Source organism: Neopsephotus bourkii, unplaced genomic scaffold (genome assembly GCF_033783945.1).
Source record: "Neopsephotus bourkii isolate Nb327-2 ecotype Australia unplaced genomic scaffold, CSIRO-AGI_Nbou_v1 NB_532, whole genome shotgun sequence".
Lineage (NCBI taxonomy): Eukaryota > Metazoa > Chordata > Aves > Psittaciformes > Psittacidae > Neopsephotus > Neopsephotus bourkii.
This window is the reverse complement of record NW_026901033.1, coordinates 2,486,462-2,501,506: the sequence shown is the minus strand read 5'-3', so window position 1 is coordinate 2,501,506 and position 15,045 is coordinate 2,486,462. Positions and strand designations below refer to the sequence as shown.

Sequence of the window (15,045 nt, the reverse complement as noted above, 5' to 3'; positions counted from 1 at the left end):
GCTTAGAAAGAATACAAATAACCATCGTGCTGGTACATGACTTCTCTGTCCCAGCAGCTGTTCCCAATTTAGTGTCTGGCCTTATTATCTTAGCTCCCAGCTAACCATTCCCACTTCCCTTCTGGATTCCATCCTCAATCAATGGGACTGAACTGGGTAACACTCCCTCCTTGCTTCTGCCTGTCCTTGCACAAGCTTCTGGCACCCAGCACCCGTATGATCTTCCTAGGGCCAAGTTTAAATCTGTGCAGAGTGAGGGGCCTGGATTGTACCAAACAGCCCATGGTTTGCTTACAAAGGCATGTACACAGGAGGTGATTTGATAAACACAGTCCTTCAGAAATACCTCAGGAACGCCTGCTAAGAAATAGCTTTTCCCACTAATGGTTTATATCAAAGATGTGTCCTCTTCAACATTCCCTAAGCTGCTCTTAACTCAGGCTATGATTACTGATAGTGACTGTTTCTTCCAAGGGCAAGGCTTGAACTCACATGACTGACTAATCACAGTTTTGGTAATCCTGGAATAAAGACCATTTAGTACTGACACACCTATGAAAAGACTTCCTACTGAAACCAGCCTCGAGTTTATTCACAGACACTACTTACTCCTGCACAAAGAAAATGAGATTGAAATCCATGTTCAGACTCAAGTGGCTGTTACTAAATCCCTGACTTTAACTTGGAATTTTTCACCCCAGACTTTTATGTTTACCTTCTTGGACTGAAAGAGTTAAAACTGTAGAGAGCATCTTTTAGAGAAGTCTCCTTTCAGACCATTACTAGCTCAGTGATAATCCTCAGGCAGCATCTTTAAACTCGCTGAGCTGCCACTTCCTCAAGGCATCGCTGAATAGACTTGTTTTCACATCTATACACACACATCTGAACATCTGGCCTAAAAGCTTGCTCAATGCTTTTAAGCCCTATAGCAACACAGTAAGCTACTAATACTACTTCAGGAGCACATCGTCCTCTTTGCACAGCAGTCTGTGGGATGCTGCGTGGCAGCCAGCGCTCCAGACCGGGTTGATGAACTGGCATTTATCTTATGATACCTTGGCTCTCCTCTGTGCCTGAGCATACCCAGCTCCAGTGCACCTACTGCAGCTGTATGCTCAAGGTGTCAGTAACCCAAACCCCCCCTGCCATCAGAGGGGTCAAATACATCATGATGTATTTGCAATCATCATGTATTTGCAATACAATCACATCCAGTATCTGAAGGGGGGCTGTAGGGATGCTGGGGATGGACTCTTCATTAGGGACTGTAGTGATAGGACAAGGGGTAACGGGTTAAAACTTAAACAGGGGAAGTTCAGACTGGATATAAGGAAGAAGTTCTTTACTGTCAGGGTGGTGAGGCACTGGAATGGGTTGCCCAGGGAAGCTGTGAATGCTCCATCCCTGGCAGTGTTCAAGGCCAGGTTGGACAGAGCCTTGGGTGGCATGGTTTAGTGTGAGGTGTCCCTGCCCATGGCAGGGGGTTGGAATGGATGATCTTAAGGTCCTTTCCAACCCTAACTATTCTATGATTCTATGTATTTGCAACACATTACCTTGAACACAGAAAACTGACGGAGTGAAAGACCTGTCACACGGGAAAAGAAACACAAGGAAAGCAAGCAGTGGCTTAGTACACATGACAAGTTGAGAACACTTTTTATCTCTTCATCACCCATTTTAGGTGAATAACTAATTTTTGGAGAGGGAAGAGAAATAAGCATTATTTATCAGCATAAGCAGTATCCATACATTTGCAGAATTCCACTGATCTGGTAGGAAATCTTACTCCTCCAAAATACTCAGTCCAAAAAGGCAAAACTTATCTACCCCAAAGATGTTCTTGTAAGAATTACAGTGTATTTATTATGTCATAACCATTTATCACAGAGTGATAGAATAGAGGAGCATCACTGACGTGATGTTTGGCTTTGTTTTCAATGATGTATTTAAGGATGTCTGCTGAAATTAATCTTAGTTACACAGACTCAAGTTGAGCTGATTTTAGTGGAAGCCACATAAAATTCCAGGGTTTTAATTTACAATAGTCAATTCAATGTGCAGTATGATTAAATACAACAGGTTCAAAACATTTCCTAGATTTAACTGTCCCACAGAAATGCACTTTCTTTACTCATGACTTTGAAGCTTGTTTTTCCTCCATGTAATAGGCATAGGTATGAGGTGCTAGGGGAAACCAGAAATCACACCTAGTTGAACTCGGTCCCTTCCGTGCTTGTATCAGTATCACAACATCCATTAAGGCTGTGCCTGTAAGAATGAAAGGGGCCTGAAGCAGTTTCTCTAGCCCTTCTGTACGGCTGGACTGTATAACCATCCAGCTCGGACACCTGTGTCCTTGCCAAGTTCTGCTCTGCACTGCAGACAGAGCTCTGTAAAACCTTCCGTGGTGTGTTACCAACACCAAGGAGCTTTCCCCAGCCTGGAAACACGGTGCTTCAGAGCAAGAGAAAGCAGTTACACTTTTCTAGCTCTTCCAACTGCAGTACATTCAGAGAGGTCCATATTGAACACAAAGGGAGTAAATCCTTCGCTAACTGCGAGAGGCAGTCAAGCCACAGACAATCCTTGCATTTCTGTATCCTTTGTATTTTGACTCTGTCTCTTACTTTGCAAGCCCTTTGACAGTTCAAGTAAAGCCAGCAGCATCATTTCTCTTTGGCAAAGCTGATGTTTCAGAAAAGGGCATCTGGAACTGTCCTCTCACACAGTACAAATCAATCCCTTAAGGCTCTCTTCTTAATTCAGTATTTCCATTGAAACTACTGAATCTCTCAAAAAATAATGGTCACCAGTATGGTAGGCAGTATAGCAGACGTGATTCCTCATGGCGTATGAGTAGTACCACGCCAAATGCCTTAATGAATAAACCTTTTTCATTCTCCCCTGCTGCTCTACTTTGTCAGACCATAATTCGGTTTTGGTTTGTGATGCTTCTTTCTTTCTCACTCTTGGGACAAGAAATCTGACTCGACTCTGCCAATTGTCTTGACATGGTGATACAAGATGAAGCATTAAAACTGGTTGATTTATTCTGAAAACTCTTGCCTTTGCCACTGTGTTAGGTTTGGTAACATTTTGTAATTAGAAGTCACACACTAACACTCTCCTGCAACCATTTTACAGGAGTATTTCCAATTTTAAGCACTTGATCTCTTGCCATCAAAGTTTAACCAAAACATGCTCACTGATTTTCAAACTGAAACAAAGTGCTTTCTACACAACAGGATAATGATGAGTCTGAACGAAGCTATTCCACCTTTGCACACACAATGCATCAAAGCAGCTTTTCAAGCTGACTATGAAGCTCCTTTTGTATCACACCTGAAATACTTCAAGATAAGTGAGCCACGACACGGTAGGGTTGTGGAAGGCCTGCTGCGTAACTAAAGCTCGAAACCAACAATCCCAACTTGAACAGCTGTATAAAGTGAATGCACCAAGTCATGATCCGTTCTCAACAAGCTTGTTCTATCCTTGCATTGAGTCATCTTGTTGCATCTGGCTGACCTCAGCCTTTCTCTTTGACCTTTAACAGCTGCTAGCTCTGGCAAGTCCCGTAACAACAGGATGGATGCTATCTCAGCTCGGGCTTAGTCAGTGCAATTCTACATAAGGACTTCTTGATCTTGCACTTACATTAGTAACAATGGCACAGATGCCAGAAAGAAAACAAACTGACAGATGGCACTGAGGAGCAACTCCATTTGAAGATGGGACACTTCTGACTAATACATCTCATTAAAGCAGTAATTAGGTGCATGGACTCAAGTTGACAAATGACAGACACAGAATCCCATAGCCTCCAAGATCATGCTTCAAAGATGTAACTTTGTTTTGGATTCACCATCGCTATGTCCCTCTGACAAAAATAAAGCCATTTATCCATGATAGAACACCTCTATCCTTGCCTATTTTGTAGCCCAAATATTTTAGATCACTTATAATACTGCAGTTAAGAGATTCTCAGAGGTATTTCTGGGGAATTTGTCCTGGCGAAAACACATACCTATGAAAAACAATTTGTAAGATCACAACATGAAAAGGGTAAAATAAACAAACCAAACCACCCAAAAGCCAAAACCAACCCCACAAGAAAGCCACATGTAATATATTGCCTCAAAAAAATCACTCACAGGAATTACCTACTTAACCAATGCGTGTTTTCTCAATACACTTTTCTTGCTTACTAGATATTTGGTGACCATAGGCTGCAAAATTAGATGTGCACCTACCACATAATTTTAACATCTTATTTTGGCACTACCTGTAAATTCTATTTACAACTTGCTTTTTTCCAGTGAGAAGAAAACTTGTAATTTACAGCCCTGTTGATTATAGCAACACCAGTTTCAGGCTTATCTCCTGAAGAACTGAACATTGACTTTAAACAGAATGAATCAAATGCAAAGGTCTTACCTTTGTGCATCCTTCTTGACTCTGACTCTTTGGTCATGGTTGCCAGGCAGTGAGGGAGCACACTTCCACAGCTGTTGCTCTGTCCTAATGGTAAATGTCCCTGCAGGAGATTGTGCAAATACCTGCTTAAAAATACATTTCAAGACCTTTTTTCTTATTCATTAAACTTGCTTTGCCACGGGTACCAACATCATGTCACATTCATCAGACATGGATATTTTAGTTGTGCACAGTCTCTACTAGGCAAAGTTTTTCCCAAGTATCTTCACCTTCCTGCTGTTTGTTGATTTAGCATGCCACAAATAAAGAGTGTTTTCACTTTATACATAACCTTATCTTTACTATTTCGAGGCCTTAGGTAAGAAGGAATACAACCTGTTGTGTCTCTAGAATCAACTGAAACTAGCCTGAAAATACAATCTTTAGGACAGTGACCTTCCATTTATGATGAATGTGCTACAGCACGGCATTTCAAGAGGTCAGAATAAAGGCCGGAAGTATGGAAGGCTTTATGTCTATTTCCATGCATTAATCATAAAATCATAGAATAGTTTGGGTTGGAAAGGACCTTAAGATCATCAAGTTCCAACCCCCCTGCCATGGGAAGGGACACCTCACACTAAACCATATTACCCAAGGCCACGTCCAACCTGGCCTTGAACACTGCCAGGGATGGAGCATTCACAACTTCCCTGGGCAACCCATTCCACTGCCTCACCACCCTAACAGGAAAGAATTTCTTCCTTATATCCAATCTAAACTTCCCCTGTTTAAGTTTGAACCCATCACCCCTTGTCCTATCACTACAGTCCCTAATGAAGAGTCCATCCCCAGCATCCCTATAAGCCCCCTTCAGATACTGGAAGGCTGGTATGAGGTCTCCATGCAGCCTTCTCTTCTCGAGGCTGAACAGCCCCAACTTTCTCAGCCTACCTGAAGTTCTTTCAAAGGCAATTTCAGATGTGAATGTGGTGGATTACATAAGGTTGGGAACCACTATAAGTATTACCTCTGACATAATAAAGGGTTTTTTATATAGACACAGGAAGGCTATTAATATCATGCAGCTACGTACTTTAGATGCAATGTTTCGTCCAAGCGTAGAGCTATTGAAGTGCGGTGATACGGTTGGAGTCGTTTTCTTGCGAGGTAAAGTATCACTCATGTACATGCCTTCCCTGTGCTGCTTCTTGCGCTCTTCCAGGTTTCTGAAATGCTTCAAATGTCATTTGTTACAGGTTTGACAAAACGAATTGACCTACTTGCTCAGCGATGCACTATATAGAATGTACTGTTTGGTGACAGTCTGGGAGCTTCACTGGAGAGAATAAACTCTAAAATACAGAGTACCTCCTGTTTCACAATGCTGTGCAACATTTCTACTAATATCACGTTAAAACCATGCTGATTAAGAAAATACATGAAATCCATGTGCACATTTTGTGAATTTAAAAAAAAACCTACGAAAAGCATCCCCAAACCCCTCAAGTCTAGTGTACAAGTGTTATCCAATTACAAAGAAAATCAGTTATTCACCTTTAACAGTTACCTTAACGATTCAGTGGCTTAAAAACAATATAGCTTTTGAGAGGCACTGTTCAAATGTATATGAAAACTTAATTTAGGCTTTTGAATACAGTCACTTGTACTTCATTGCTGCAAGTCTTCTGACAGTTACAGTGGCTCCTAAAGATTAATATTTGCCTCTGTGTTGTTTAGATAAGGAGAAGCTTAGTTCAGTGATATTCTATAATGCACTGTGTTGATTTGTAAGTGAGCAATGCCTTTAAGTGCAACACTCTGCAAGCACAATCAACTTATAATCTATTGTTATCACTAAAAACTTCCCACATAAATAAACCTCACGGCCACCATAACAAACACACACAACAATCCCAAGTTATCAGCTTTGAATCTGTTACCTGTTGTTGCCTGCGGTGTTTCTTAGCTGGCAGAGGTGGAGGTGTGTCAGATAAAGGAATAGGATCTACATGAGTAGCCATGACCTCAGGCCAATGGACTGATGGAAGTTGAGCAATAGAGCGAGGAGAAAGAGAGTGAGGAAACACAAATCCAGAACAGAGAGGTGATCTTAGCTTTATAGAAAAAAGAGAAATTACACACAGAGTTTTCTTTTTGGAATTGCTCAAAAGATACGGCACATACAAGCTGCACTTTTAGCACTGTGTTGGAGCGTTTAGCAGGAAAGGAGGTGTGTTGTATTGCAACTCTCAAGGCATATTGAGCTACCAGAAGCAGCGCAGAAATGCCAAATTCTAAACCAGTTGCTGCCTTATTGCAACACAAAGGTAGGTGGGTTTAGGTTCATAAGGTTATTCCACTCCTTTAAAAGGGGATTCATTTAAAGTTTGCTACAGTCATTACATAGGCAAAAACATCACAAAGGATGGGGAAGAGAGAGAATAAGCTAGAAGACACAGACTGGACAGACTCTGTGGAATAGCTAAGGTGGAAGCTACCCATTTCCCACAGATAGTCAAGATATACTTCTGCTACCTCACAGGAAAAAAGAAAAAGGAAAATAAAGCTACAGAACATACAAAATGAACACCTATGGACTGCAGAGACCATTTACTAAAGGTGCATTATATTATAGTGTTTGACAGGCAAAGATTGTCCCTTATTGCTGCTTGGGTCATAATCATTCAGGATTTTGGCCTTCAGAGTCCCATCTACATCACCAAAGACACTTCCCGACTGGAGCAGCCCTTCACCTTTACTCTTACACTGTTACCTGACCTGGTAACTGGCAGAAGGCACTCTGCCTTAGGGTCAGTTTGTTACACGTCAAATTACCAAAAAAAGAATATAAAGAAAAGAAAAAAGAACAATGCAAACAAAGGGAAATGTCTCTCAAACAAACCTCTTTATTTTGTGGCTGGCTCGTCAGCACAGCCGTGGAAGGCTCAGTGGCAACTGCGTCAGCATCTGTGGGGGGCTGAGTGGAAGGGGGTATATTCGTGGAACTGCCATACAGCTCACTAATTTCACTTACACTGATATAACCCTAAAAGGAGGAATTGAGAAGTTAAAAGGAGCAAAAGCCAAAAGACGTGCAAGAGTATTAATGTATCCAGTACGATGAAAGTTAGTTTAGAGTGATACAGCCAAAATATTTGTTAACACTGAAATACTTCATCATCATAAAATTATCATCAAGCTCTTCAAATGTCGAATACTTGGATTTGGAAAATTGTTCTCCATTTAATTCCAAAAACATGTGGAGTAAGTAACCAAAAAGCAAATGTACATGAAGTGACCAAAATGTAAATACCCTTTAGAAATGATGTATGTAGCTCTTTCTTGGGAAAGCAGACTGGGGGGAAAAGAACTAATTTCATTCACCCATCTTATTTCTTCACTTTTTTTTGCCCATGTTTAAGTAAAATAACTTGTTTCTTGCCTAGCTATTAAGCTAGTTTGAGTAAACCAAATAACTAACAGAACTGGGAAGAACTTGCATGAGGACCAGCCGTTGCTACTCTATACTGACACAGCACCTTCCATTTGTATTGTCTGGAAGTCACTTCGAACTTTTAGGTCTTACCAGGAGACAGGTAAGATGCTGTTAGTGAGCCCCACAGCCATTGCAAATGGACTGAGGAACAGCACGCACATCAATCAGAGTGTGCTTCTGCATGCAGATTTGAGAGATAATGACAGAAAACAATTATTGCATTGCTTTGATGTTAACTGAACAAATGTTACCTAACAAATAAAACACGGATTCTAATCCATGGGGTATAGGATGCCAGACTAAAATGCCAAGTATCCTAACTTTTTATCCATAGAAAACAAGGCTATGCAAAAGGAAGAATAAATCACTGTTGAAGCAGTGTCATTAAAATTAGAGAGAAATAAGCTTATTTTTTAAATCAAGATGGTTAAGTTGCATTTAAATTGAGAAGGTTTCAAAGGCGCTGTGTTTCTATTATTATACCAGCACAATGACTTCCAGTAAGTATACTTCTGTAATTCAATAAGAGATGCCATGAACTGCTATAGTATTTCTTCGTTTTAAAAATGGATATAACTTAATAAAGATCATAGAAGGTGGAAAAAAGTACCAACCCTACTATCTATTAGCACAATTTCCAGTGTATTTTATCAGTTATTTCAAGCTTTATCAGTTATTTCAAGCAGATAACCAATTCCGAAAAATTAGGTATCAAACTGTGAGCACAGCACTCTAAAAATAGGAGACACATCAACTCTGATATTATTTGATGAACTATTAAATGAGAAGGGTAAGGATGCTAAAGTTTACCTCTCAAAACATGGCCATATTATGGTAATAAGTCCAATATGAATAAACAGAAAGCTTGCTTAAGCATCAGTAACCAAAACTCAGCAAGTCTATGAATGCAATACTGTGTTCATTTTTTATGGAGGATAAAAGCACTTTCACCATTTGATGAAAAACATCCAGTTCAGACTCACAACCCCAGTGGGCATTCACCATGGAGTTAAAATGAAAAGGCAAACAATAAATGACAGTGTTGTGCATTATCTCATGCCCCTGCTACATTAGATGAATAAACAGTTTCAAGTCAGATTAGGCATCCAAGTAATTTTGTCAAGGCTGAACTTTGAAACAGCACTGATCTTCCTCACTTACTTAAGTACTGGGATAACTATCCTAACTCTTTACATGAGGCAGTCACTCTCTATTACTGCATATGCAGGCAGTAAGCTTCATGATGGGTCAAAGACAGTTAGCAATGTGTGCTTTGGTGAAGAGGGGCTTGGGATGTGTGAGCAACCACATGGTGAGATTAACTTCTGTGTGCAGGCAGTCTGTTTAAGCTGTGCACCGTTTGGTGCCTGACTTCTAAAGGTGCCAGAACAGTTGGATTAAAATTAAAATGGTCTGTAAGAAATATAACATCTGTCTGTTCCTTCTCTTATTTGCCTTGGACTAAGTCCTAACTGACCTCACTGCAGTGAACAGAGTAACACCGCTGAATAATTCATTTCATTAAAGAGTGCCAGGCTCACTTAATATAGTTGCATTTTGAAATACCTGTGATTAAACAAACTGTTACGTGGATACGAAAATAAAAATCAGAGATAAAACCCACTGTCTAGTGAGAAAATAGACAGATCCATCTCAAAATGAGAAAAAACCCCACCAAAACCCAAACAAACCCACCCAAATGCTCAGACTTTCCAGAAGCACTGGTCCAACTTGAAACACAACCGAGGATACTCAAAGTCTAAGCATCTGCAATGCAGGCTGCAGTGAGGAAGGGTGCTCAGCCCCGCTGGCATGTGGAACTGCACACTGGGAACGTGGAGGCCAAACAAGCAACATCACACTATCCAGGTGCTGGAAGGACATGTGGTTGCTTTAGGCTTCAAGAGCCCAACTTCCCACAGTGACACCTACACCATTAGATGTGGCAGGGCTTTCCTACAAGCAGATCTGGCAAGTCCAGTCAAACCTCTTAAGCAGAAGAAGCAGCCATAGAAACCTGTCAGTGTACATTAAACGCTACATTTCCCACTATTCAACTATTCAAAACAGTTGAATAAATAGCTAAATAGGTATCTTATAACCACAATAGCTTGAAGTCTTTAATTCAATGCTTTTTACAAAGATCAAAACATACACTTGTCATGCTTTACTGCAGAGCCTTAGAATAAAGGGAGGGGAAGCAATGATAAAATCTACAGTGCAAAAATAAGACTGCACTGTATTCATACTTGAACAGAGTTATTTTTGGACCTCATTCTTCTTCACTTCAATGAGATTTAATTGTCTATTTTGAGAAAATTAGACACACATACAAAAGCGATCATTTTTCCAGAGCAAGAGATTAAGGCAATGCCAATCACATCTGGGAAAACTTCAAGGGAAGCTATTTTTGCTCCTCCATGCATTTGGACTTCCAGGAATAGCTTTACAAAGTAATTTCATCACATCTCAAAAAGCTGTATTAATAGGACTCAGTCACTAAGTACTCAAGTGCTTTCGTACGAAGCGTTGTTAAAAGTTACTTATGGTGAAGCCAAAAGCAGTGAATCTCTTTACCTCTTTTAGACTATTGGGACTGACAGGAAATCCCTTTCCTCCGGAAAGCGTGGAATATTTCTTTTCCAGATTACAGAGATTCTCTTTTTCCTGTGAAGAAAAAGAGGCATTTCATGCTAAAACCAAACAGCCACATACTGAAAATAAACATCAGCCACTTTGGTACCCATGTAAAGAAACACGCTGAAATAGAAGGGTAGAAATGGCACCACAGAGCTTCAACTTCCTCCATCTACTGTGTAACTGAACAAAAAAGCAGAGGTACAGAAGGTCTGTTTTCAAATCTAGTAAAGGAATTTATTTAATAACCACAGCCAAAACAAATAGGTTCAATGTGTTTAATGAACCAAACATGGTTTCTCTTGCGATGTAAAGCAAAATGTAAAATGGGCACGAAAGGTCAGTGACAGCTTCTTACTAACCAGATGTTGCCTGATGTTAAGTATCTCATCCTGTGCACCGGTATGGACTATTTCAAGCCAAAACTCTGAACACACTGTGCAGGCTTTGAGCAGCCATACATGGAACACAGGCTTCCAGCTTCAGCACCTGGGTGGGTGCCTCTGGTGGAGTGCCTTGGAAGGAGGGCACCTCTAAAACCGTCTTGATTATCAAATGCCACTAATTTTTATCATTGTAAATCTGCTGATAAATCACAAAAGATTCCTTTTTTTAAAGGTTAATGGGTACAAACATCTGTCACATTATTAGTTACTTGCTAGCTTCTGCATAAAGAAGGTTGGACAGAGCCTTGGGTGCCATGGTTTAGTGGGAGGTGTCCCTGCCCATGGCAGGGGGGTTGGAACTGGATGATCTTAAAGTCCTTTCCAACCCTGACTATTCTGATTCTATAACTGATGCTTTTATTGTGCTTCACATTCTTTTATTCCATTGAAAGCTCTTTTATTACACGCCAAAATATTTGACAGGCAACAAATACTTACTCTTTGCAGCATCATTATTAAGTTGTTTTTCTCTTTTACAAAATGGTCTTGTTCTCTCTGTGCTTGCTGGACAATATGATTTGCTTGTTTCTTGAGAGCAGATATCTTTTCCTAATATAAAAAGAAAACCAGTACAATTTAGGTTTCATTTTCAAAGCACAAGACAACCTGCAGCAAGGATTCTATTCATGAGTTCACTCATTCATATGAGTGAAGGAGTAGGAAAATAAGGTTTTACAAGGCAGCTCACTGCTCCAAAGGAGATAATTAAATAAGATTTAGACAGTAAAGAGACAACTTATTCAAGAGACAGAACAAAGGCACAGTTGCATGTATCTTTTGATAATATGGCAAATAGCATCCATATACTGAATAGAACCGGTTTCAAGATGCAACTTCTGATCTCTGAAAAACTGGTATTTAATTGGTTGAGATGGGACCTTTACAACTGATGTTAAAAATCAAGGTGTCTTCTTAATTTGCCACTCTGTTGTTAACAAAATCATTTAACATCAACACCAATCATGAGCATAAAATAACTGTAGTTTTGTCTGGACTGTATAGATCTCTTCTCGTAAAGGAAAAAACCCAATGCTTTGGTACCCTCCATAGCAAATTAAAGGGTTTAGTTTTCACATGCAAATATAAAAGCAGAGCGTGGATTTCATTTATTTCCTTTCGGAGAAGTGCATGGTTTGGTCTGTGTGGCATTACCAGTTCATCACCTTAGCTCTGCTTCAAAAGCTTTTCCAAAGAGGAAACTTTTGCATCATTCCTTACAGATGGGCTTTAACCTTAAAGATCCCCTCTTTCTCCTTTACGCTACACAACAAAGAAGGTATGCGCTGAGTGTCAGTGCTTTTACCTTTCTACTGACAATGCTGCGCTGATACTCAGCCACTTCATGCAGGAGCTGTTGTGTCAGATTTTCTTTCTCTTCATCTAACCTGCTCTCATGTTCAAGCTGCTGAAATTCCAGATCTTCGAAGTGTTTGCTTTCTATGTCCAAAAGATCAGCATCCTAACACAAAAAGATAAAATAAAACCATGCTTTCACTGAAACCGGAGTAGAGATGCTTACAAACACAAAAACCCAGTCTGAAATGGTATTTACGCACCTCAAGCAACATGTTCAAACAGGAACTGAATGCTTTTAATGATCTATTGTCACTATAAGAGGGCAAATAGGGCTAGTCAAGCTCACAAAGTGCTATATATTCTGTGTGACATGTGCTAGGGAACAAGAACTGAGCTCCATTCTATACAACTCTGTCCACCAGGGAAACAATAAATAAATCAAATCATTGAATCACAGAATGGTTTGGGCTGGAACGGACCTTAAAGCTCGTCCAGTTCCAACCCCCCTGCCACGGGCAGGGACACCTTCCACTAGAGCAGGTTGTTCCAAACCCCATCCAACCCAGCCTTGAACACTGCCAGGGATGGGGCAGACGCAGCTTCTCAGGGCAACCTGTTCCAATGTCTCATCACCCCCCACAGTAGAGAACTTCTTCCTAATGTCTAATCTAAACCCACCCGAAACCAACTCCATTTTCAAATCAAAAACCCTCCAAAGGGTCAGTGGTGGCAGCTTAGCTCTGCCAGTGGCTGCAAACAGGGACCTGTTCACAACAAAGCCAGGTCATCAACCTTGGGCAGCTTGCAGGGCACAGGGGCAGAAGCAGGAGACCTGGCTCCAAAGCGTGCCCACAGGGTCCTTGCTATAACCTTTACAAAGTGTCCTACTCAGCAGCATAGGATTTGTAGGAGAATTGCTCTTGCTGTAGGCAATGGCTTCCTGAACCAAGTAGCAAGTGTACTCCCTCCCTTTTATTAAAACAATTGACCTCAAAATATAGTGAATTATAATCTATATACAAACAACAGACACAACGTTTCCATATTGTATTTCCAAACCATAAATTTCTCCTGCATCTCTAATACTTCAGTAAGGACACTGAAGAAGATTCAATGGGAGAGAACCTGGCCATTACTTCAAGACGTGGTGGTTGCTCCATGGGCCCACATCGCCTCTAAAAACCAGAGCATCTGAAGAGTAAGATATTTCCTAGCAATGGACACTGTCTTTTCAGATCTCTGCAGGAATCCAGGCATCTATTCTCATTCTCCATTTAAATATATCTTTATAAACCTAGGCACACGAGAACAAACAAGCTTTGGTGCCTTCATTCTAAAAGGATGAAGCATGCTAATAAGCCGTCCCATTGCCTGCTGTGCATCAGCATCCCTAACCCAGACTTCAGACCCACCATGCAGCCAGTGCTACGGTGAAACTGGCTGCCTGCGACCCTGAGCACAAATGACAAAGTTCCTGAGATCCCAGGGATGAAGCAATAAGGATGAAGCATCACCTTCAGATCCTTCCGTATCAGCACTAAAGTAGCACAACACAACCTGCTGCAGGGTCAAGTATTTTACCCTGTACCAGGCTTATTTGGGGGGAAGAAAGTATTTTCTGTATTTTGGATATGACACTTATGGTAATTTCATAAAGGCTCTCACAGTTGGTACCTATGTGAGAGCTACTGTGCACTAATTCAGTGATAAGTTCTTCGATCACAGCCGCCACAGCTAATGTTCACTACAACTGGAGCTGTAACTGCACCCCATGTCTCAAGTTTTGCCTCACTTTCAAATCCCAAATAGTTATTAAGCCAATTTCAAGGGAACAAAAGAATTAAGAACATTTAATCAAACAGACTACTAGAAGGCCCTCTCATGTTCTGCCCATGAGAAGGGGCACAAGAAGCAGGGAGGCATGAGAAACATGAGATTGAAAAGTCCTTGATCAGGGTAAGTGCTACTTAGCAATGACTAAAACAATGCTGTGTTATCAGCATTGTTCTCAGACTAAAGCCAAAACTCAGCACTGCACCAGCTACTAGAAAGGAGAAAAATAACTGTTAAAGCTGAAACCAGGACAGTAGTCAATAGCAAAAAAGGATTTACTACCATCCCACAGCAACAGGACCACAACTGCGCATTAATTAATACCTTCATGGATGTGACTACACAAGAAAGGCTTAATTTCCTCCTAATATGAATGAGATATTATAGAATACTGCCTTTTTTTCTTTAAAGGTAACTTACAAAAGATCCGAAGTGTCTCAAACCCATCAAACTTCCCAAATACTACAGAATTTAACACTGTTATCCCCCAAGATGGACTTTTAAAAGATCAAGTTTGTCTTTCAGATGATACTGATGCTTGGAAAATTCTTCCCTCTGCCCCCCAAAGGTAACTATATGTGCTGTAGACCCCACTGAACCTTAATGAATACTACAATCTTTCTACAGATAGTAACTGCACCTTCACAGACTGTAACGTAGCTTTTCCAGTTACAAATAATACAAGGTAAAAATCAAGTTCCATTTGTACTTCATGCAAAGGTTATTACACCAAGATGCAACCGCTGAAAATGTAGGAAAAAATAAACCTGTTTTAGTAAGTGGTATCATCTTAAAAATGAGTTTCCCAAAGCACAGGTGAGGCTAAGCTGTAAGTTATATACTGTTCAGGCTGTAAGTTATATACTGAAAAAGAGAAATTATCCACAGCTTCACCGAGACACCCTTTTACAG

The 15,045-nt window shown here is 40.5% G+C and overlaps 1 protein-coding gene across 6 annotated transcripts in view; it reads right to left on the bottom strand.

Moving 5' to 3' along the window:
- The window catches only part of PHLDB2 (pleckstrin homology like domain family B member 2), a 115,424-nt gene that overhangs the window by 12,580 nt on the left and 87,799 nt on the right, over positions 1–15,045 (bottom strand). For 3 of the 6 annotated variants that reach the window (XM_061350614.1, XM_061350616.1, XM_061350615.1), the window contains 7 exons: positions 12,308–12,463; positions 11,443–11,553; positions 10,499–10,588; positions 7,328–7,471; positions 6,366–6,539; positions 5,519–5,659; positions 4,444–4,543 (listed from right to left, as the gene is read on the bottom strand). In XM_061350614.1, the coding sequence (XP_061206598.1) occupies positions 4,444–4,543; positions 5,519–5,659; positions 6,366–6,539; positions 7,328–7,471; positions 10,499–10,588; positions 11,443–11,553; positions 12,308–12,463 (916 nt within the window). The remainder of the gene's footprint in view (positions 1–4,443; positions 4,544–5,518; positions 5,660–6,365; positions 6,540–7,327; positions 7,472–10,498; positions 10,589–11,442; positions 11,554–12,307; positions 12,464–15,045) is intronic. The other 3 variants (XM_061350617.1, XM_061350618.1, XM_061350619.1) reach the window with 2 other exon arrangements.